The sequence below is a fragment of the Phyllostomus discolor genome, chromosome 6 (assembly GCF_004126475.2).
Source record: "Phyllostomus discolor isolate MPI-MPIP mPhyDis1 chromosome 6, mPhyDis1.pri.v3, whole genome shotgun sequence".
Taxonomy (NCBI): Eukaryota; Metazoa; Chordata; class Mammalia; order Chiroptera; family Phyllostomidae; genus Phyllostomus; species Phyllostomus discolor.
In genome coordinates this window covers 18,018,944-18,040,779 of record NC_040908.2, presented here as the reverse complement: position 1 = coordinate 18,040,779, position 21,836 = coordinate 18,018,944, and the positions used below count along the sequence as shown (strand labels likewise).

At 36.2% G+C, this 21,836-nt stretch overlaps 1 protein-coding gene across 4 annotated transcripts in view; it reads left to right on the top strand.

The window, feature by feature from the left end:
- LOC114499315 (protein MEMO1) overlaps positions 1-21,836 on the top strand; it is a 110,792-nt gene that overhangs the window by 42,964 nt on the left and 45,992 nt on the right. For 3 of the 4 annotated variants that reach the window (XM_036027806.1, XM_036027807.1, XM_028515385.2), the window contains exons 2-3: positions 394-475; positions 14,242-14,310. In XM_036027806.1, the coding sequence (XP_035883699.1) occupies positions 394-475; positions 14,242-14,310 (151 nt within the window). The remainder of the gene's footprint in view (positions 1-393; positions 476-14,241; positions 14,311-21,836) is intronic. The other variant, XM_028515387.2, reaches the window with a different exon arrangement.

Sequence of the window (21,836 nt, the reverse complement as noted above, 5' to 3'; positions counted from 1 at the left end):
TAAAAAAAGATTTTATTTATTTAATTTTAGAGAGAGGAGAATGGAGGGAGAAAGAGAGAAACAGCAGTGTGAGAGAAGAACATCGATTGGTTGCCTCTCATAAGTGCCCTGATTCAGAACCAAACCCACAACCCAGGCATGTGCCCTGACCAGGAATTGAACAAATAGATAAAAGCAAGTGTAGTTTATTCAGTACTTGGCCATACTATATTGCTTGCTAGAGTCCTTGTGTATAGTTGCTTAATTTTCAAATGTTAACATCCAAACTGATAATTCCACCATCTGTTAAGGTATTTCAGTCCCAAATAGGTTTAATGTGAGTTTTGTGTCATGTACGGTTATCCATAGTACATTGCTTTGCTGACTCCAATTTCCCTCTTTCTCTTTTCACAGGACCGCAGCTGAATGCACAGCTAGAAGGTTGGCTTTCGCAAGTACAGTCTACAAAAAGACCTGCTAGAGCCATTATTGCACCGTAAGTTTTAAGGGTCTTTACCCAGAATATTTCATATGTTAATTGTTAATAAAGAATGAGTGTCTGCTGGTTGAGCTGTAAATCAAAACCCCAATGATATGCTGAGCTGACAAAATTACATTCAGTAAATTTCATGAATCCGATGACTTTAACTCAAGGGTAAAGGAAATTGGCCACTTTATTTTCTCAGTGCAGTAATTTTAAAATTTATTTTTGGTAATAAAACTGACTTAAAGCAGAAGGATATTTATATTAGATAATCTTGGTGATTTCAGTAATAATTTGTATAAATGAGTGAGTTCTATTTTAAACATTAAGAAGATCTACTTTAATCCACATACTTTTAAAATTATAATGAAAAATATGCATTAACCATAATACGGTGCAATATGGAGTAGCAATCAGAGTTTTTCCAGAGGAGTAGATTTTTTTGTAATAAAAATCTTTGCGTATTTTGTCTTTGAATATTAGGGGGCTTTTTAGAACTGAGAGATGACAAATACATTATTAATGATGTGCCTGTGTATGGTAGGAAGCCAGTTAATTTTGATTTAGTTTACAGTGCTAATATTCAAAGCACATTTTTTAAGCACATGTTAACATTTTTCTAAGAAGAGCTAAAGTTGGAGTTTGCGGAGTTCCTTCTCACAGCAATATCTTTTATGACTTTTATTGAGTTAAGGTTGGTACCCTGATAAATAATGAGTAATGAAAATAATAATAGCAACCATTTATTAAACAATATGAGAATTAAATGAGTAAAAATGTGTAAAGATCCTACATTAATGTTTGGCATGTAATAAGTATTCCATAAATGTTAGGCATTTTATGTGCCAGACATTTTGTTAGGTACTCCATTTGTATGTTCTCACTCGATCTCATTAATAGACAGAGGATACTGACTGTACCACTACAAGCTTTATGATGGACAAGTTATTTAATCTCTTGTGCTTTTTCTCTCATTAATATAATCAGAATAATAGTATCATCATACAGTTTTTTGATGATTAAATGAGCTAATCTTTGTTAAACTTTTAGCATAATGACTTGCAATTATTTATTTGGTCATTCAGCAAATATGTACCAGGCTAAATGCCAGGTACTCTTCTTTGTGATGCTTTTTGAATAAATTAGAATCACTTCTCTCTTAGTGCTTGCATTTTAGTACTGGAGGAAGACAGACAGTAAACAATTACATTCTTTGTCAGGTGCTGATGGGTGCTAAGAAGAAAAAAAAAGCAGATAAGAGGATTGAGGGTGACAATATGGGTAGGGAGTTGCTAGTTTATATAGGATAGTGAGAACAGGTCTGAGAAGGTAACATTTGAACCTAAATGATGGGCGAGAGAGGCTACGCAGATGCCTAGAGAGAGGGCTTCAGGCTGGGGAACAGCAAGAGCAAAGACTCTAGGGCAGGGTATGCTTAGTGTGTTTGAGAAGAAGCAAGGAGGCTGGTGTAGCTGGAGTGGCATGTGTGAGTGAAAGAGGAGTGGATGAGATAGGCAGCAGGGACTAGGTCACAGTGAGGCTTTGTAGACTGTCATAAAAAGTTTGGTTTTTATTTCAAGTGAAATGGCAAGTCATGAGAAGTTTTGAGCTGAAAAGTGACATAATCTGACTTAGGTTTGAAAAGGATTACTTTTGCCTGCTGTATGGATGTTCAGTTTTGTGGAAACAGGGAGTCCAGTTTAGGACATGTATTGCAATAGTATAGAAAAGAGATGAAATAGTGGCTTTGACTAAGGGCTAGTGGGTGGGGGTGATGAGAAGCAGTGTATTCTGGATCTATTTCTAAGGTAAGTACCAGTAAAATAGAAGAAGAGTCAGTGAGAACTCTTCAAGTTCTGGTGCTTGTGGAACTGGAAGGATGGAGTTGCTTTTATACTGACAAGGGGCAAATGGGTGGAGGTAGGGAGTAGAAGTGTTCATGTAAAATCTAGGAATTGACTTTGACCATGTTAATGTTGAGATGCCTATTAGCTATCCAAGTAGAGATTTCAAATAGGCAGCTAGATATATGAACTGTAGTACAGGGAATAAGGGCCAGCCTGCTTCAGTGTATATATCACAGGCTGCAGTTGGTTGAGTAGGGTATAAAATATAGACAAGAGAAGAGGTTCAAGGACTAAGCCCCTTAGGCAAACAACTTTATGTAGAGGACAGGGTGAAGATGAGCATTTGCAAAGGAGATATTGAAGGAGGACCAGTGAGCAAAGAGGAAAACCAAGGATGAATGACGTCTCTGGGAGGCAAAAGGATGAAAAATGTGTCAGAGGAGAAGAGGATCAGCTCTGTGAAATTCTGCCAATTGGTCAAATAAGATGAGGGCTGAGAGTTGATCGTTGGATTTTGCAATGTGGGTGTTGCTGGCTCACCTTGATAACAACAATTTCTGTGGGGTGTTGGGAATGAAGGCATGATTGGTATAGGTTCAAGAAAGAATCTGAGAGTGAAATGAAGATTGTGAGTATACATGGTCCCCTCCCCTCCCCCCCAGGAATTTTGCTATAAAATAAGCAAATAGGGCAGTGGGAATATGGTGTCCGGAGAATTTTTATTCAGGATGGAAGATATTAAAGTGTTATAATGTTGATGAAATGAACCAGTGAAGAAAGAAAAATCGATACAGGGATAAGAGGGGAATTTTGTAAAAGTGAGGCCCTTGATTGGGTGAGAAACAATGGATCTCTTTGTAGTAACTCATGAGATAGGTTGTATTGTCTTGCCCATTGCTTTGCTGGTGTTTGACTATTGTGGTTTGCACCTCTCCTAGTTAAAACTTGTTATAAATGTGGGAGCAGAGCTGAATCAACATATAATTAAGTTGAGGTTAGTTATTTATGAGAAAGTAGCCAGACTTGTTTCCTTCTTGTAGTTAGTGTGAAACTGAAATCACTGGCAGTGGCCTGGCAAGTGAAATGTATGAGCCTAAGTTACAAATATATTGATTTGTAAAAGATTTCCAAATTACCTTAAGTTTTTTTAAAAAGGCTATTTATTTATTTATTTTTAGAGAGTGGGAAGGGAGGGAGGGAGGGAGAGAAACATCAATGTGTGAGAGAAACATTGAGGCTGCATCTTGTACGCCCCCAACCCGGGACCTACCTGACCCACAACCCAGGGGTGTGCCCTGACTAGTAATTGAACTGGTGACCTTTCACTTTGCGGAATGACACCCAACCAACTGAGCCACACCAGTCAGGACCAAGTTACCTCAAGTTTTAAAATGGATATTTGAAAATAGTTTTGGCTATGGTGTGCTTTTTTTCTACTATATAGTGACCTTCTAATGTTGATGCATATATAGGCAATATCCATTTTTGTTAACATATGAACATATACTATAGTAATTTGTCTTACTATATGGTTTTCAGAAGTAATTATTTTCCTTTGCAGAGTTACTTTTTTTTTTAGGTAGAAAAGCAACACATTTTTTATTGTTATACTCATATAAACATAAAGGTTTTTTTGGTAAGAATATGCTTATATAGTAATTAAAAAACTGAAAATTTTAAGATATTTTTATTTAAAACTAAGTCAATCAAAACATACTTTAAATTTTATAAATTCTGGCTCTCTGGAACCAGCTTTTCTTAGATTTTGCTTTATAGACATAAATCATAAAAGGGGGACCTTAAAAACACAAACACAGAACCTAGATAGCACACTTTTGAAATTGCTTAAGCAGATTGCTCATTTTTATATTGATGTAGATTAAATAGAATGGTACCATTAAAGAATAAATATTGACCCGTAAACTAACTATTGATTAATCTTAATGACTCTAACCCACAGGGGCAAACACAAGGCCCCTGAGCTGAATCCAGCCCTCTACCTTGTTTCATATGGCCCAGCACCTTGTTTCTACGCGGTGGCAATGCCAAGCTCCTTGCCCCTAGTTAAGGAGTAGTTACATTTATATACAGCCCTAAAATGACATTTGGCCCTTTGAAGGCAACCTTGAGTCTGATGTGGCCCCTGGTGAAAATGAGTTTGACATATAGGCAGGCACATTTGGGGAATTCAAAAGATTTTCATATGATTAAAAAATATCCTTTGTTTGAATTTAGAGCTACCTTATTTATCTTGAGGCACAGGAAACAGCATGTGTCCCAGGGATACACAATATATTGAAATGATCTCATGAACTAAGAGTTCCAAAAGCCTTTTTACCGTGACCGCCAGATACCACATTGCCAGTGTGCCACAATGCCAACATTGTTTGTCTTGCAGTATGCAGGAATATCTTAGCAACCCTTTGAATGGAGCTGTACAGGTATGCATCACAAGAAAACACGTGTTGAATATAAAAATACAATCAGATAATTGGGGATGGGGCTTGTTTAATAATTTTTTTCTACACAGCAGATCCTATAAATATTGAAGCCCTCTTTGTACATTTAAAATAAAGTTTAACTTGTTAGTAGTTAACCTGATAGGAGTTATATGGAATAAGGGGCACTTTTACTTTTTTACTGTGTACATGTATTACTTTTAATATAAAAACCAGTTTTTAAAAATTTAGAAGATAAATGTTTATATAGAATACCAGTTTGTGTATAGTGAGGCATACCTGTAGAGCTCTACCAGTGTGTATAATAAGACAATGAATCATGAATTACATAGTTAATTTAAGTTACTAAAGGTATGCAGCTTGTTTAGTGTTCATCCTTATTTATATTAATAGGTTATTCATGGCAATAGCTGAAACCTTATATATTTTAGCATTAAAAATTCTAGATATGCAACTTGTAGTTAGTTTATTCTTGTTTGACTTGACTAACTTGAATAACTTTGTTTAGCTCAAAGTATTGTTTATTTAATACTTGTGAGATTCCATTTTATAAAAAATAAAGTACTCTGAATAGTGACTATGTAACCTGGACATATTGGGGGGGTTATTTTCCTTTGCAGAGTTACTTTTTTTTTTCCCCACCTACTAATATTTTTTACTGAAGCAGGACTCTCCAGGGCCGTTGAGCAGTACCTATGAAAGAAAATGATAAAGGCTAAGTACAGCACAATAAAGTTGAGAGAGGTGGTGTGGAGGCTGCTGCCTCTGCAAACTGTTTACAGCCAGTTGTCATGCAGGTTGTTTTTAATTTTAGTTTCCAGCTTGTGAGATCATATTTTAGCTTAAGTAGATCTTACAGACTTTTGTTATCATCAAAGGTCTTTTTATTTCATCTGGTCCAATCTTCTCATTTCATCTAGGCCAGTCTTTTTATTTTGCATTTTGCTGCTATTAGGTAGAACTAGGAGTGTGAGAACCTGACTTTGTTGAATCTAAGTAAGTATTCTTTTATTCCCTATATCATATTTAATGAAAAGCCTCTTAGAGAATGTGTGGTAAACTCTTGGCATTCACGGTTTATACTATTCACCTATAACCTTGGTAGTCTGAGACTTAACAAGTGAAAATCCTTGTCATGCAGTAATTGGTAATTTTGCCTGACATAGGAATTTAAATTATACCACACTGCCAGGTTGGTGTGTGGGAAACTGTCACTTAACCAGTGAATGATCATGGACATTGCCTTGTATCCTCATTTAATTGCTGCTCTGTGGGGCCACAGAAATTCTAGACAGAAGTGGGACTTAATGGTGTAAAGGGTCTGCTGTGTAGGAATCAAGGGTGAAGGCAACAGTACTTTGTGAAGAGAAGGATCAGTTTAGTTTATAGAGACATGGTTTAGCCTAATGACAAATTGTAGATATGGAAATATAATTTTATATTGGGCTGGCCAAAAAAGTCCATTCAGTTTTTCTGTAAAATGGAAGGCACATTTTTCATTTTCACCTATAACTGTTGATTTGGATATTTTATGTCGGCTATCCCCCGCATGGGATAACGTTGATTGTTCTTAATGTCTTAATTTCATCGCTGTCAACTTCAACTGGTCTGCCCGACTGTGGAACATCGTTCAGTGAGAAATCTCCAGCAGGAAACTTCACAAAACACTTTTGACATGTTGGATCAGTCACAGCACCTTCTCCATACATTGCACAAACCTTTTTTTGCATTTCTGCTTTTCTTGAAATAATAAAGCATAATGTGCCCAAAATGTTACATATTTCTTCAATCTTTAATATTAAAATGGCTACACAAAAATTCACTAATTTTGATAAGTTTTTTAAAAAATGCACACTGATTTGACAACTGTCACAATACAATCTAACAAAATTGTTTTTAATGAAGTTAAAGAAAACTAAGTTCTACTAGAGCCATCATATGGAAAAAATCAAACAGACTTTTTGGCCAACCCCAGTATTTGCCTTCATGAAAAGTTACATTTGGAGCCAGGGTGACCTGGAAAAGTGAGCAGGAATGACTTTGTGTTAAGGATTTTAATAGCTTTTAAAAGACTGACTGTGACATGCTTTTATGATGCATGCTTAAATATCTATAGAGTCCACATTTTTATTAGTCTTCTGGCTATTAAGCAAAAAAGAAAAAAACCCTTAGATGTTCCCTTGGTGAAACCTTCTTTATTAGGAGTGATCCCTTAGTGAAACCTTGTTTTCATATGAATGTAGAATATTAGCAAGAGAAGGGGGTGGCAGGAACAGAGGATCAGTGGTGAGAGTTGATAATTATTACTGTGGCTTTCCTAAAGGAAAGTTATTAGAAATTTTCTCTTTGACTATGTTCTTGGTCTGTTCATGACTTTCTCATGATGGGTGTTAAGAGGGATGGTATGCTTAATGATTTTAAAAAATACTCTGCAATGTATTCTTTCTCCAAATTAGGACTCTTCCACTCTTCACAACTATTTTGTCATTCTTTAAAGTAGACTTTTAAGTCTTCAACTTTAGAAAGACGGAAATCATGAACTGAGTTCTCTTGTAAAATATTTACCTTGTGCTTTCAAACCTGTTGTCCTTCCCTGTATAATAGTCTTATAGGGTGTATGATTCTGTAAGTATTCTTCCAGGTTTTAGGCTTGTTTTTCCTACTCCGTGGATTCCTTCCCTTGTTCCTTCAAATATATAAAGAATAGGTGGTTAAGAATGGGTTCTGGAGTTTTACTGCCTGGCTTTAAATCCTGGGGTTACTATCTATTTTTGACTTTGAACAAGTTTCTTAACCTTTCTCTTTTAGTTTCTTGATCTATAAAATGAGAAAAATAATAATTCTCATCTCAGTGTTAGTATGAGGATTAAATAAGTTTAATGCTTTGAGTTACACAGAAGAGTGCCTGATGCATAGTAAGCAGTCAATAAATGTTAGTTGTTACTATGATCATGACTGTCTTCCTATAGGTACTTGGTCACTAAGACATTTGAGTTTTTCTTTTTATACTCTAGCAGATGTGTCCAACTCAATGGCTATTAATGCAGCCCAACACAAAATCGTAAATTTACTGTAACCTTTTTTTTTTTTTTTGCTCATAGTTTTTGTTAGTGTTTGCATATTTAATGTGTGGCCCAAGACAACTTTTCTTCCAGTGTGGCCCAGGGACACCAAAAGGTTGGAAACTCCTGATAGAGCATTTATTTCTCATTTCCGCTACTACTGACACCATTCTAGACCATGGCATCATTACCTCATGCCACAGTTTCCAAGAGAGCTGTGCTTACCACCTCCTGCTTCTAATGTGTCCCCTGTGCTCATGTTTTTCAGTACTAGACTAATAATTTTGTTTCAAAAGTTTTGATTGTCACTCCCCTGCTCAAGAGCATACAACAGTTTTTCAGTAACTTGTGTTATGAAGCCCCAGCTCCTGTCTGGCTCTGGCTTAGCATTAGTTTCCTGTTGCAGTCAGGCCAGTCTCATATTTTATCATCAACATCATACACTTGGACATTTGCTCATCTTTTTTTGTGCCCTTGGTCTTCTATTCTTACCATTTCTGTCCTTTACATACTTCAAGAACCCAATGCTTCTAAGACACCTTTCTGACATTTAAGAAGTGAGTTGGGTAGGAACAGGATTGGTAAAACTGGGAGAGGCTCAGACCAGAAAGACAGGTTAATTTAGAGATCAGAGTATGGGGGTCAGGATCTTCAAATTAAAGAATGGGAAATAGCAACTAAAGTCTATAAAGCAAATCTAAGATGGAAGGGCCAGTTTAAAGTATAATGATGGGAATTAGAGGTGTGGAATAAGTGACAACTGAGAGCAAAGCAGTGTCACAATCTGAGATTTTGGGTTTAAGACAGACCATAACAAATCCAGATGGAGCAGATAGTTTTTAAGGTCTAAATGGCCAGGTAAGGTAGTATGTATTTTAAATTTATTTTTTAATAGTTAATTTTTTATTATATATTTTCCTTTTTCTTTTTTAAAAAAGAGCTGTCCCCGTTAACAGTTGTCCCAGTATTTTCTCCATTGCTCTCCCCTGCCCCGGACTCCCCACTCCCACAGTCAATCTCCACCCTGTTGTCCATGAATCCTCTATTCATGTTCCTTGACTTGCTCCTTTCCTTTCTTTCCCCTGATACCTCCTCCCCCACTCCCGTCTGGTCACTGTCAGTTTGTTCTTTATTTCCATGTCTCTGGTTCTGTTTTGCTCATTTGTTTGCTTTGTTGATTAGGTTCCACTTATAGGTGAGCTCATATGGTATTTGTCTTACCCTACCTGGCTTATTTCACTTAGCATGATGCTCTCCAGTCCATCCATGCTGTTGTGAAGGGTAGGAGTTCTGTCTTTTTTTCTGCTGCATAGTATTCCACTGTGTAAATGTGCCACAGTTTTTTGATCCACTCATTTACTGATGGGCACTTGGGCTGTTCCTGGCACTTGGTTATTGTAAATAACACTGCTATGAACATTAGGGAGCATAGGTTCTTTTGAGTATGATCCCAGCAGTGGTATTGCTGGATTAGAAGGCAGTTCCAGCTTTAATTTTTTGAGGAAATTCTGTACTGTTTTCCACAGTGACTGCACCAGTCTGCATTCTCATCAAGATAGTGTATTTTTCAATTGAGAAGGGGGAGCCAGTAATGTTAAGATCAGGAACAGGTATTAGGGATCTGAAAAAGTCAGTATGGAGGTCTTAAGCCCTGGAAGACTGGGGACATAATCAAATAAAATAGAGTACCTGATGCAGCTAGAGTGTCAAGATCAGTGCAGGATGACAGCAAAACTGTATTTGCTAAGCCATAGAACAACATACATTTCCATTTGGCTAAGATTAGATCTGTGTTGTGAAAGTATTGTTATATCAAGAAACTTAATAGGCTCTCTTGGATAGAGTGATTACCATTAATCTGACCAATAAAGCCCTTGGTGATTTCAGTGTGCTTAATGTCCTATATAACTGAACTCCCAATTAAGCACATTGCTATCCTGTACTGCTGTCGTTGACTTATGTGAATCTCTTTCTACATTCACAACTTAACCTAGTTCAAATGAGGGTCATTTTAAAAATAGAGCTTCATTGTGGTATGATTAACATACAGGTGCATATATGTAAAGTGTACAGTTGGTAAATTTGAAATATGTATACACCAGTGACACTATCACCACAGTTACAATAATGAACATACTCACCATTCCCAATTTTTCTTGTGCCCTGTTGTAATTCTCGTTTCACGTTCACTGATATATTTTCTATTACTATAGATTAGTTTTTCTTTTCTAGAGTTACTTAAATGGCATCATGTAGTGTGAACTTTTTTTGTCTGGCTTCTCTCAGAGTATTTCATTATTGAGTTTGCCATTTTAAGCATAATTATTTTGAGTATGTCAGTTGTTCATTCCTTTTTATCGCTAAAGAGTATTCTTTTGTATGGATATACTGCAGATAGTTTATCCATTCGCCTTTTGAGGGTCATTCAGTTGTTTCCAGTTTTGGGCTATTTCAAATAAAACAGGGACAAAGATTGTGTACAAATCTTTGTGATGTGGACGTATTGCCTTTTTTTTTTTGAAGAGTAAAATGGCTTGGATCACAGGGCAGGAGTATATTTAACTGTTTAAGCAGTTGCCACCCTGTTTTCCATTTCTACAAGTACAAACTGAGTTTCAGTTCTACATCCTTGCTATACTTGATATGGTCAGTCTTTAATTTTAGCTATTCTAGTGAGTATTTAGTGGTAGCTCATTTTAGTTTTCAAATTAAAGTTTTTATTGGAGAGAGATAGAGAAAGATTAGTTTTTGTTGTTCTACTTATTTATGCATTCATTGGTTGATTTTTGTATGTGCCCTGACTGGGAATTGAACCTGCAACCTTGGAGTATTGGGATGATGCTCCAATGAACCGACCTACTTGGCCAGGGCTCTCATTTTAGTTTTAATTTGCCTTTCCTTGATGACTAAATGGTGGTGAGCATTCTTTTTTTTAATATATTTTATTGATTATGCTATTACAGTTGTCCCATTTCCCCCTCTTCACTCCCCTCCGCCCTACACACCCCCTCCCACCCACATTCCCCCCCTTTAGTTCATATCCATGGGTTGTACATATAAGTTCTTTGGCTTCTACATTTCCCATACTATTCTTATCCTCCCTCTTTCTATTTTCTACCTAACATCTATGCTACTTATTCTCTGTACCTTTTCCCCCTCTCTCCTCCTCACAGTCTCCTGTTGTTAACCCTTCATGTGATCTCCATTTCTGTGGTTCTGTTCCTGTTCTAGTTGTTTGCTTAGTTTCTTTTTGTTTTTGTTTTAGGTGTGGTTGTTAATTGTGAGTTTGCTGTCATTTTACTATACATGTTTTTTTTATCTTTTTCTTAGATGAGTCCCTTTAACATTTCATAGAATAAGGGTTTGGTGATGATGAACTTCTTTAACTTGACTTTATCTGAGAAGCACTTTATCTGCCCTTCCATTCTAAATGAAAGCTTTGCTGGATAGAGCCATCTTGGATGTAGATCCTTGCCTTTTATGACTTGGAATACTTCTTTCCAGCCCCTTTTTGCCTGTAAGGTGTCTTTTGAGAAATCAGCTGACAGTCTGATGGGAACTCCTTTGTAGGTTATTGTCCCCTTATCCCTTGCTGCTTCTAGGATTCTCTCCTTCATTTTTACCTTGGCTAATGTAATTATGATGTGCCTTGGTGTGTTCCTCCTTGGGTCCAACTTCTTTGGGACTTTCTGAGCTTCCTGGACTTCCTGGAAGTCTATTTCCTTTGCCAGAATGGGGAAGTTCTCCTTTATTATTTGTTCAAATAACTTTTCCATTTGTTGCTCTTCCTCCTTCTCCTTCTGGTACCCCTATAATTCGGATGTTGGATTGTTTCAAGATGTCCTGGAGGTTCCTAAGCCTCTCCTCATATTTTTGAATTCTTATTTCTTCATTCTTTTCTGGTTGAATGTTTCTTCCTTTTGGTCCACACCGTTGATTTGAGTCCCAGTTTCCTTCCCATCACTACTGGTTCCCTATATGTTTTCCTTTATTTCACTTAGTGTAGCCTTCATTTTTTAATCTAATTTGCTACCAAATTCAACCAATTCTGTGAGCGTCCTGATCACAGTGCTTTGAACTGTGCATCTGATTGGTTGGCTATCTCTTTATCACTTAGTTGTATTTTTTTGGAGCTTTAATCTGTTCTTTCATTTGGGCCATTTTTTTTTTTTGTCTTGACGCACCTGTTACGTAGTGAGGGGTGGAGCCTTAGGTATTCACCCTGGCAGGGTAACCCCCATCCTGTGTTATGACGCTGTATGTGGGGAAGGGGTCTGAGAGAGAATAATGGTGCTTGCTCTGCTCTCTGCCAAATTTTAGTCACTGCCCCCACTTCCCACAAGCAAATTGGGCCCTTCTGGTGCTGATTCCTGGGTGGGTGGGCTTGAGTACATTCTAGGACCCTGTGGGTCTCTCCAACGAACTCTCCTGTGAGGCTGGGAGTTTTCTCCTGCTGCTGCCTCAACCCTCACAGGTGTTTTCAATCAGTGTTTTGAGGCTTTATTTCCCCGTGGAGGAACCCTGGGTTGTGCAGTCTGTTTCGCTCCCCAGTTGTTTCTCCCAGTTTATCTGTGCGCGAATGTGGGACTGCATGGTACGCAGTCTGCTGCCTGGTCAGGTCCACCCGCTGCTGCCTTGCCGGCCAGCTGCAGCCTTGCGCGCCCTGCTGGGTCCGCCAGCCGCTTTGCCATTAGTCTTCTCCACCTGGCTGCCTGTCTCTGCCCCTCCTACCCGTCTGGATGAATGTGTCTTCTTTAACTCCTTGGTTTTTGGACTTCCATTTGGTTCAGTTTTCTGTCAGTTCTGGTTGGTTTTTGTTTTTAAATTGTTGTTGTACTTCTTTTGGTTGTGTGAGGAGGCACAGTGTGTCTACCTATGCCTCCATCTTGGCCGGAAGTCTGAGATGAGCATTCTTTTATGTACTTAACTTGCCACCTCTGTGTATTCTTTGATGAAATATCTGTTTATATACTTTCCTATTAAATTTTTTTAAATTGTGGTAAAGTACACTCAACAAAATTTACCATATTAAACATTTTTAACTATTTGCATGAACAGTTAAGTACAGTGATAAGTACATTCACATTGTTTTACAACCAGTCTTCAGAACTCTGTCTTCCCAAAACAGTTACCAATTTTTATGTATTGTGTTGTTAGTTTTGACATTTTTGATGTATTCAGATGGAAATCTTTTATCAGATGTCCTTTGTAAATATTTTCTCTGATACTATGTTTTGTCTTTTTAGGTTACTGGGCATCTTGAAATTAGCCATGGTTGGGGAATGATTTATTCCACATTAATTGGCAGATTGCTACAAATTAGGGCTTTAGTTTTTATTGATTTTCTATTTTAAGAAAGTAATGGGGAAAGGTTAATAATGCAAATTAAACTTAAAATTGTTGTGTCTGTAGCCTTTACATTCTTAATAACGCAAAGAAGTGAGAAAGGAAATATTCTTTCTAGTATTTGAAAACTATTATCTAATCAGTAAAGAAGTCATTCGAGTTTTTGAATGTCTTCATTGTTTCACTCTTGTGGGTTGTCGCCATCCCTTGGCTATGAATAAGAGTTTAGCTAAAATTAGTGAAAGCATTCTGTGACAGTCAGTTGGCTATGTGGAATTTGCAATAAAGAAAGAGTATTTTTTCATTATTTGTAAATTGTGTGGTATATAGTTTTCTAATGAAGTAAAATTTTATAAGGTTATTTACATATGTATATGTATACATTTTCTTTTTCTGCAGAAGCCAATTGTTAAACATTTACCAGTATACCACTGGCCACATATTAATAAGAAAGCACTAAGGAAAATGTTTCTAGCCTCATGTAACTTGAATGAATCAAGAAACAAAAATGAGTTCCAGAAATGTTATTTTACAGGTGATAAAAGACCCTCTCTTAATGCTGAGATGTGTAGGATGGAAGGGATGTGTAGTTAAGAGAGAAAATAACATACAGAAGGCCAAGTAAATTCTCTTTGGACTAAACACATGGAGGGAAGAGAGTTATTAGTTGTAGGGTGTTTGTTTTGGTCTCATTTGACTTGTTCTTAGTTTTATCATTGTTATGTAATAGTCTGTTAATGCTGTCGAAGAGGAATGTTAAAAGTCCATATATCATTAGTATTCCATTAGAAACTTCAAGTAAGCCTTGGATATCACCAAATCTAACTTTTCTTGAGACCAAAAAATTTGCAAAACATGTTTTAAAATTTAAACTTGGAACACAGAACAATTATGTGTTGTTGTTATTATTGTCTAGGAGTTGCATTATTAGTACATTGCTTTTTAATCTATATAGTCAATTGTTATGTTTAGCTTAGTTATTATATTTCTTTCAAAGTCTTTTTTTTCAGAATATCTTGATTTCTGAATTTGATGCTTAAGTTTAAAAATATTTTGTTTTGTAGCCATGCAGGATATACTTACTGTGGGTCTTGTGCTGCTCATGCTTACAAACAAGTGGATCCATCTATTACGTAAGTAATCTAGTTAGAGACCATTTTGTTACAGAGTAATGTTGGGAATTATAACTGCCTTGTCACTGAACTAATTTGTTTTGCATACTTATTATTACCATATACTAATTCATTAGGAATTTGACTTTTTATAAATTTGATATCTTTTATAGGTTATAGAAAGTTAAATACTATTTTTTCATTCCCTTAGGATGGTAAAATGTCTAGTTCTGGAAATTTAGCTTTTACTTTCCTTTAGATTCATAAAATGTTTAGTTCTGGAAATGTTACAATGTTAATGTGATAGTGTGATTTATAAGAAATAAAAATTTGGTCATTCAGGTGACCAAAATGTATTTCTCATGTATATTTGTATTGGCCCACAGTTTCTAACTCACAGGCCCTCAAACCCTTGGAACTTCCTCTTGTTATAGAGAGGTATAAGGAGGTGACTTTTGCATCCCACCTAAGGATAGGGGCTGGTTGCAAGGAGAACCAATCATGTGATTAGAGGGTTGGGACTTCTCAGTCCACTCCTGACCTCTGGGGAATAAGTAGGGCCTGGAGGTTGAATCAGTCATGACCAAGTAATGAAGCTGCCCCACAAACCTAAAAGGAAAGCTTCAGAGAACTTCTGGGTTGATCTAAGGGAGAGTGGCACCCTGGAGAGAGGGAGTGGAAGTTACGGTCCCTTTCCCCATGGCTTACCCTATACATCTCTTCTAACTGGTTTTTCCTGAGTTATATCCCTTTATAAATAAACCAGTGATTTTGTAAGTAAAATGTTTCTCTGAGTTCTGTGAGCCGTTCTAGCAAATTAATTGAACCCAAGGAGAGGATCATGGAAACTTCTGATTTATAGCCAGTCAGTCAGAAGTACACGTTACAACCTGGGCTTCCAACTGGCATCTGAAGTGGGGGTTCTGGGGGCAGTCTTGTAGGACTGAACCCATGCCTATGGAATCTGATGCTATTTCCAGGCAGAGTCTAAGAATTGCTTGTTGGAGATGTGGAGAACCATCCCCATATTAGAATTGGGTCCAGGAACACTGACAGTTAAAATATTTTGGTTTAAAATTTTTCTTTGAAAATCTGGAGGTGGGCATTTTCTGTTTTAGTCACTTTCTAATTTAAAATTCTTTATCGTTCTTGTTAAGTTGTGGTTAATGAAAGAAGAATAATTTCTCATTGACAGGATAAGTTACTTGAATTATTTTAGAATCTGACAGTGTATCTCATGGCGTTCGAAGCATATAAATGTTTAATAATTTAACGACAGCTCTGAAATTATCTTTTTAAAAAAACCTTTCTGGCAAATTGAGACTGAGTTGTATACTACTATCCCAAATAAGAAACTTGTGAACTTTTAAAAACTTAGTATATCACTCTCTAAAATAAGAAACGTGAACTTTCAAAAATTTCTGCTGGAAATAGCCACGCAAATTACTTAATTTTCTCACCAGCATTTTATTTAGCTGATTTACTACATGTGAACCAGGGCAAGGGTCCAGATTGTATTGTTAGTTGTATACACACTGTGTGAATGGATAAAATCAGTGACCTTAATTCTGTTTAGTATTGATTGTTAGTAATAGTTCTAGTGATCCTAGTGCATCTGTATTAGTAGAGATGAAGCATACACATTCAAAAGAAGTAAGTCAGGGCAGCCATAAGTTGAAAAAGAAAATCTTACCCACAGCCTACTCTTTTTCCTTTGAGCTATTTGTTCAATTTTTTAAAACAGATAAACTGCTCTCTTTTGTTTCTATGTAGTGTGCTCTGGACATTGTACCATGTCTTTTTTTAGAATTATTTTTAGAAAGTTTTAAATAATAAATAAAATAATAATGTTAGCAAATTGATGAGGATTTGGTTAGCCCTGCCCCATTTTTGGTGTTTTGAGGGGTGTCTTTAATAAATCTTAATACATGTTTAATATACAATTTTAACTAAATTATTTCATGAATAAGAACAAATAGAAATTAGATTGGAAATATTTTCAGAAATTTCCTTTTTTTGACCCTGGACCTATAAACCAGCTGTCATCAAGGTTAGTACATGTAGCAGCTTTTTCCAAATCTTCTTTTTATTTGACAGAATCTTTATTGATGACTGTATGTGCTGGAAGGGTACCTCCAAATCACATTTGGCTTTAGAATTCATAGAGAGATATAGAGCCAATATTGGTAGATGTGGACAGCTCGTGTTAATTAAGTCGGTGGAAAATGAGACTCGAAGGAAAAAGATAAAGAGTAAAAAGGGAAGAGATCCAAGGACTAAGAATATGACAAAGGAGATTAGTAAAAAGAGAGGCAAATGATGAAAGATGTAGTCAGTTTATTTTTGGCAAATAGTATATAATAATTGAATACAGAATAAATAAATTTGAAGGTCTCAATGTTAAAAACAGCAATTCACAGTCATATTTGTATTCTCTTTAAAGTGCCCCCCTCTGAGATTTGCAATGTCTTCAGAGTCTTTTGATAAAGCAAAGAGCATCCTTTTGGGAGCATCCTATGAGAAGTAAAGAGAAATAATAAAGAACAGTCCAAGAGAGAAGGTTAAATTCTATACCATTAGCTTTCATTCTTACCTTTCACACGAATCTGTTTTCTACATGTCAACCAGGGTCATGTTTTGTACTCTTCTTAGCCTTTGAAGGGATCTTCTAACTTTGCATGATTGTTTTAAAATCTGGCATGGAACATTTAGAAAGTAGTTGTTTATTGAATTATGTAAATCTTTAAAACGTTGATATACACTGTCAGAAAATCACGTGTTAATATCACCACCAGTGTCATTGGAAAAATCTTTAAGAATTGGGAAACTGTCAATGTCATAGGAATAGAAGTTTTACAGAAGTCTAGTTTTCACTTAAAAGCTTCAACTTTGTCATTGGCAATAAATATATTAAATGTTTTCTTTGAAGCGGCAGGCTCATTTTGTTCATCTTCTTAGAAAATTTCTGCCAACCCCTGTATTTTGCCATGCATAATGCACTCTGTGTATATGTGTACCTCAGTTTTTGGCCCAAATGTTTACGAATAAATCTTTTGTTTTAATTTTTTAATTCAGTTATTTATTTATTTATATTTAGATACTTGGTTTTTATATTATAAAGGAATTTTGGCATTTACTTTTGAACATATTATGGTATAAGAAATTTTATGTAACAAATACTTACAAAACACAAGAACAGATACAAGGCACAAGAGATTTTATGTGCCTGTAACAAATTAGCACTACCTATGTATAATGCGAATCCTTATTTTTCCCTCAAGAATTTGGGCAAAAAAGTGCAAATTATAAATGGCAAAATACGGTACCTAAATTGGATACCCATACTTTGTCTACAGTCAGTTCTTGACATCAAAATTGTGTTCCAGGAAAAAAGGTCTCGTTTCACTCACAACTCATAATCATATTAATGCTTTCCTATGAGACGTACTCCTATGTGCAGTAGAAGTGTTTTATGCATTTATCACCTCAAATTGAATGCATTTTGTCATACAAAATAATTTTATAAAATGGTATTCAAGAGAAACTGGCTTTAAAAAAAAAACTTGGTGTGGGTGAAGGTGAAGAATACTTTTTGGTTGCATTACCTTGATCGTAGCTCTAATGTGCCAGCGGTTTACCCAGCCTCACCTTTGTATTGTAAGTGCAGATGTCATCACAGTGAAAAAAAGCACATAACTTCTTTATTGTTATGAAAATAGCTTTGATTTTGTGAGCCCCTTGAAAGGTCCTTGCATTCACAGTTCCCACTTTGAGAACTGCTGTGATACAGGGTGGTTGGCTTTAGACTGTGGTGAGGTCTGTGGGTAAGGTCTTGGGGAAGGCATCTCTGAGGATGATTTTTAAGCCAAGCCAAAGGAATGGGTGGAGGCTTTGAAGTAGGCAAAGTTGTCTGTGTTATCAAGAAACTGCAAAAAGACTGGTGTACAGGAAGTTTTGTGTTTAAGGGGAAGAGTACTACAAAAAGTGGCCAGTTTATTTGAGACTTTAGAACCCGTTTTAAGAATTTTGGATTTTATCCTCTTACCATGGAAAGCCATTGAAAGACATTTTAAGCAGGAAAGTGATGGGATCCAATTTGTGTTTCAAAAATAGCACTCTGGCTGGCTGTTCAAGAAATTTTAAAAGGGATACATTTAGTTAAGTTCTTTCTCATATTTATAGTTGCAAAGTCTTTTCCTATTACTAAAACTGTAATTAAAAATAAACTCAGGATATACTTAGATAGTAACTTAATTCATATCTTTCAGAAAGTCTTGCATGACAAAAAAGAGGGTAAAAAGGAAGGAATCCTTTTTTTTCTTTTTTTTTTAAATTTTAATTGTTGTTCAAGTACAGTTTTTTGCCTTTTACCCCCAGCCCAGCTCAGCCCAGCTCCCCCAGCCCTCTCCACTTCCCTCCCATTTCCATCCCCCCTGGAAGGAATTTTATTTAACATTTTTATGCTCTAGTTAAAATGTCTACACTTGCCATGAAACACTTTTAAAAATTACTTGTGTTACATCATTTAGAATAAGTAGTTGAGTATTTATGGGGGCAGACACTCAGGTAACTTACTTGTTGGGTGCATGGATGACACTCATAGTAAGTAAATACACAAATATGAATTCTCTAGAGGTATTATATATGAACTACATTTATTTCTAAGAGACTGCCTACTGATTTTCCCCCATTTTTTCATATTAAAGCTTCTTTTACATGTGCAACAACAGTGATGACATGTTAATATTTAAAAGTCATTTTTAAAAAGAGTTTATTTCTTTATTTTTAGAGGGTAAGGGAAAGAGAAAGAGGAGAGAAACATCAGTGTGTGGTTGCCTCTCACGTGCCCCTGCTGGGGACCTGGCCCACAACCCATACATGTGTCCTGACTGGGAATTGAACCAGTGATCCTTTGGTTTACAGGCTAGCACTCAATCTACTGAGTCACACCAGCCAGGGCTAAAAATAATTTCTTTAAAGACAAAGCAACTTGCAATTTATTAAATGGAGAGAAAGTGGCATGGCTTTTATTTAATGTGCTTATTACTTATTTGTCTCCAAAATACTTCTATGGCTTAGGTGTTTATGGATCTAGCAATCTAGCAAAAAAAAAAGCATTATCTTTTATTTACAGTGTTAATATTCTTTGTTAGCATAGGGCTAACAGAGACCCATTTTGTGATTACTACTGGTATATTATACACTTTTTCTTCTTCAGTGATACCTAGCCTTTTTTGGTTTATTTTTGGGTATATCACTTTTAAGGGTTTTTTGTTGATGGCACCTAAGCCTCTTTTTCATTTCTCTTAACCACATGTGGAACTTCACTGTATTGCCTTTGGGTGAATTTCTGCCAACCTGGAAAGATTCCGTTGGGTGAATTATCAGTTGGATAATTCAGACTGCAGGAAGCTCTTTTCCTCAGCAGTCTTCATCTTTTCAGCTAGCCTGGGTTTGTCAAAAAGCAAGCAAGGTAAAATACTCAGTATTAGAGGAGGCAGTTAGGCTTTTGAAGCTGACCTTGGGTCTTTAAAATTTCTGGATTAGTATTCATCTTTTGGCCACTGTGAGAACCTTGTTACATTTACCTGCGGAATGTATCTATACCTTGAGTTTAGATTGATACTTTAAAAGCCTATTCATATTTTAAGTACCCTGGCTTTCCTAGGAATATTCTGGTATTAAATATTCTATCCCTCTCCTCTGTCATTTCATAGAAATGTACTCCTCAAACATAAAAATGCCCTTTTTCATACTTGATTCTTGTTCATATAAATACGTGTCCTTAGGCAAGTCACTTTATCTATATCCCACAACAGATGTTAATTTAAAAAATCATGTTGATGTTTATGTGCTGTTAAGATAGGAGAACATAGTGGTGTCTCTTGTTCATTTAGGAATTTAGGTTTGATCTTTCCTTTCTGAAATGGTTATTGAGTTATAATGGTGATGAGAAGAAGTGAGTGTTATGAGTGGGGGTGGGACAGGAAAAGAGATTATGTTTCTGACTAGAAATAGTGCAGTCTTATATGTTTGTCATGTGTGACGTCTTGAGGAGGTTTTGGTACTCTGAACTGAGAATTTCTTTTTCCTTTTCCTTGTCCATCTTTCTTATCCTCCACTTCTTCCCTCCAAAGAGCAAGTAACATACAACAGACAATAGGTTAATTTTTTGGCTGTTAATAGAATTCTATCAAAATAAATATATTGCTAAAGCATACATTCTTTGGACTGCAAATTTTTGATATGAAGGAATGAGCTAATGTTATCAGTCTTGTTCATTAATTGAACAATGAGTAGTCCTTAATTTTCTAGGTATATAGCCAATTGTATGTTCCCTTCTCTCTCAGGATTTTGGTATTTTGGGTCTGTAAATTTGTGTGTGAGTGTGATATGTGTAAATTTTGTTCCTGTGCATCTGGGAGAACAGAGAATATGGACAGTTTTAGAATTTAGATTATAGGGATGTTTGAGATAAAATGAAAGTTGATTTTAATCATTTTAAAAAAATTTTAATTATTTATTTTTAGAGAGAGGGGAGGGAAGGAGAAAAGGAGGGAGAGAAACATCAACTGGTTGCCTTTTGCACACCCCCAACTGGGGACCTGGCCTGTAGCCCAGGCATGTGCCCTGACCGGGAATTGAACCAGTGACCTTTTGGTTCACAGACCGATGCTCAAATCTACTGAGCCACACTAGCCAGGGCTAATTTTATTCTTGATGTCAGGATAAAACGATTTAATGATTTAAGCTGCTGTTTAGCCCAGTTCTTTTCTTTAACCTATGGTATAAAATAATATAATCAAGTCTCTCTTTTTGTTTTTGAGAATGACTTCTATTTGAATGGGAACAGAGAAAGCTTATTACACAGAATTCTCAAGGTTCCTTTTTTCCTCTGTTAAAGTAGTTTTATCAGAATACTTCTCTGTAGTGATATTTTGTATGGATTTTTATTAAAGTTGTGGTAGACCTTAGAAGGCAAGTTTAGAATATGTTAGAATTTTGAGATTTTATTTAATAGCTGAAATGTTTAAAATTTAATTACTATAGTTATTGAAAACTCTGCAGCCATTGTGAATACAGAGACAATTTTAAGCATAGCAAGTTGGTTTATTGTAGATAATTAGTAACTGGTATTTCTAGGTGTTGAACATGGTTCTTTTAAAGGCCTTCCAACAAAAAGAGATAAAGAAATGAACTTAATTAACTGAGGAGAAAATCACTAGTAGTATATTAGTGGTTTGCTAGGGCTGCTGTAACAAAATACCACAAACGGGGCAGGTGAAACAACAGAAATTTATTTTCTCACAGTTCTGCAGTCTGGAAGGTCGAGACTAAGCTGCCGGCAGGGTTGGTGTCTCCTGACGCCTGTATCCTTGGCTTGCAGATGGGCGTCCTCTTGATGCCCTTTCATGTGGTCACCTCTCTGCTTATGTGCACCCCTGGTGTCTCTCCCTCTTCTTACACGACACCAGGCTTACCCTTATGGCCTCTTTTTGACTTCATCACCTCTTGAAAGACCTTATCTTCAAATATGGTTACATTCT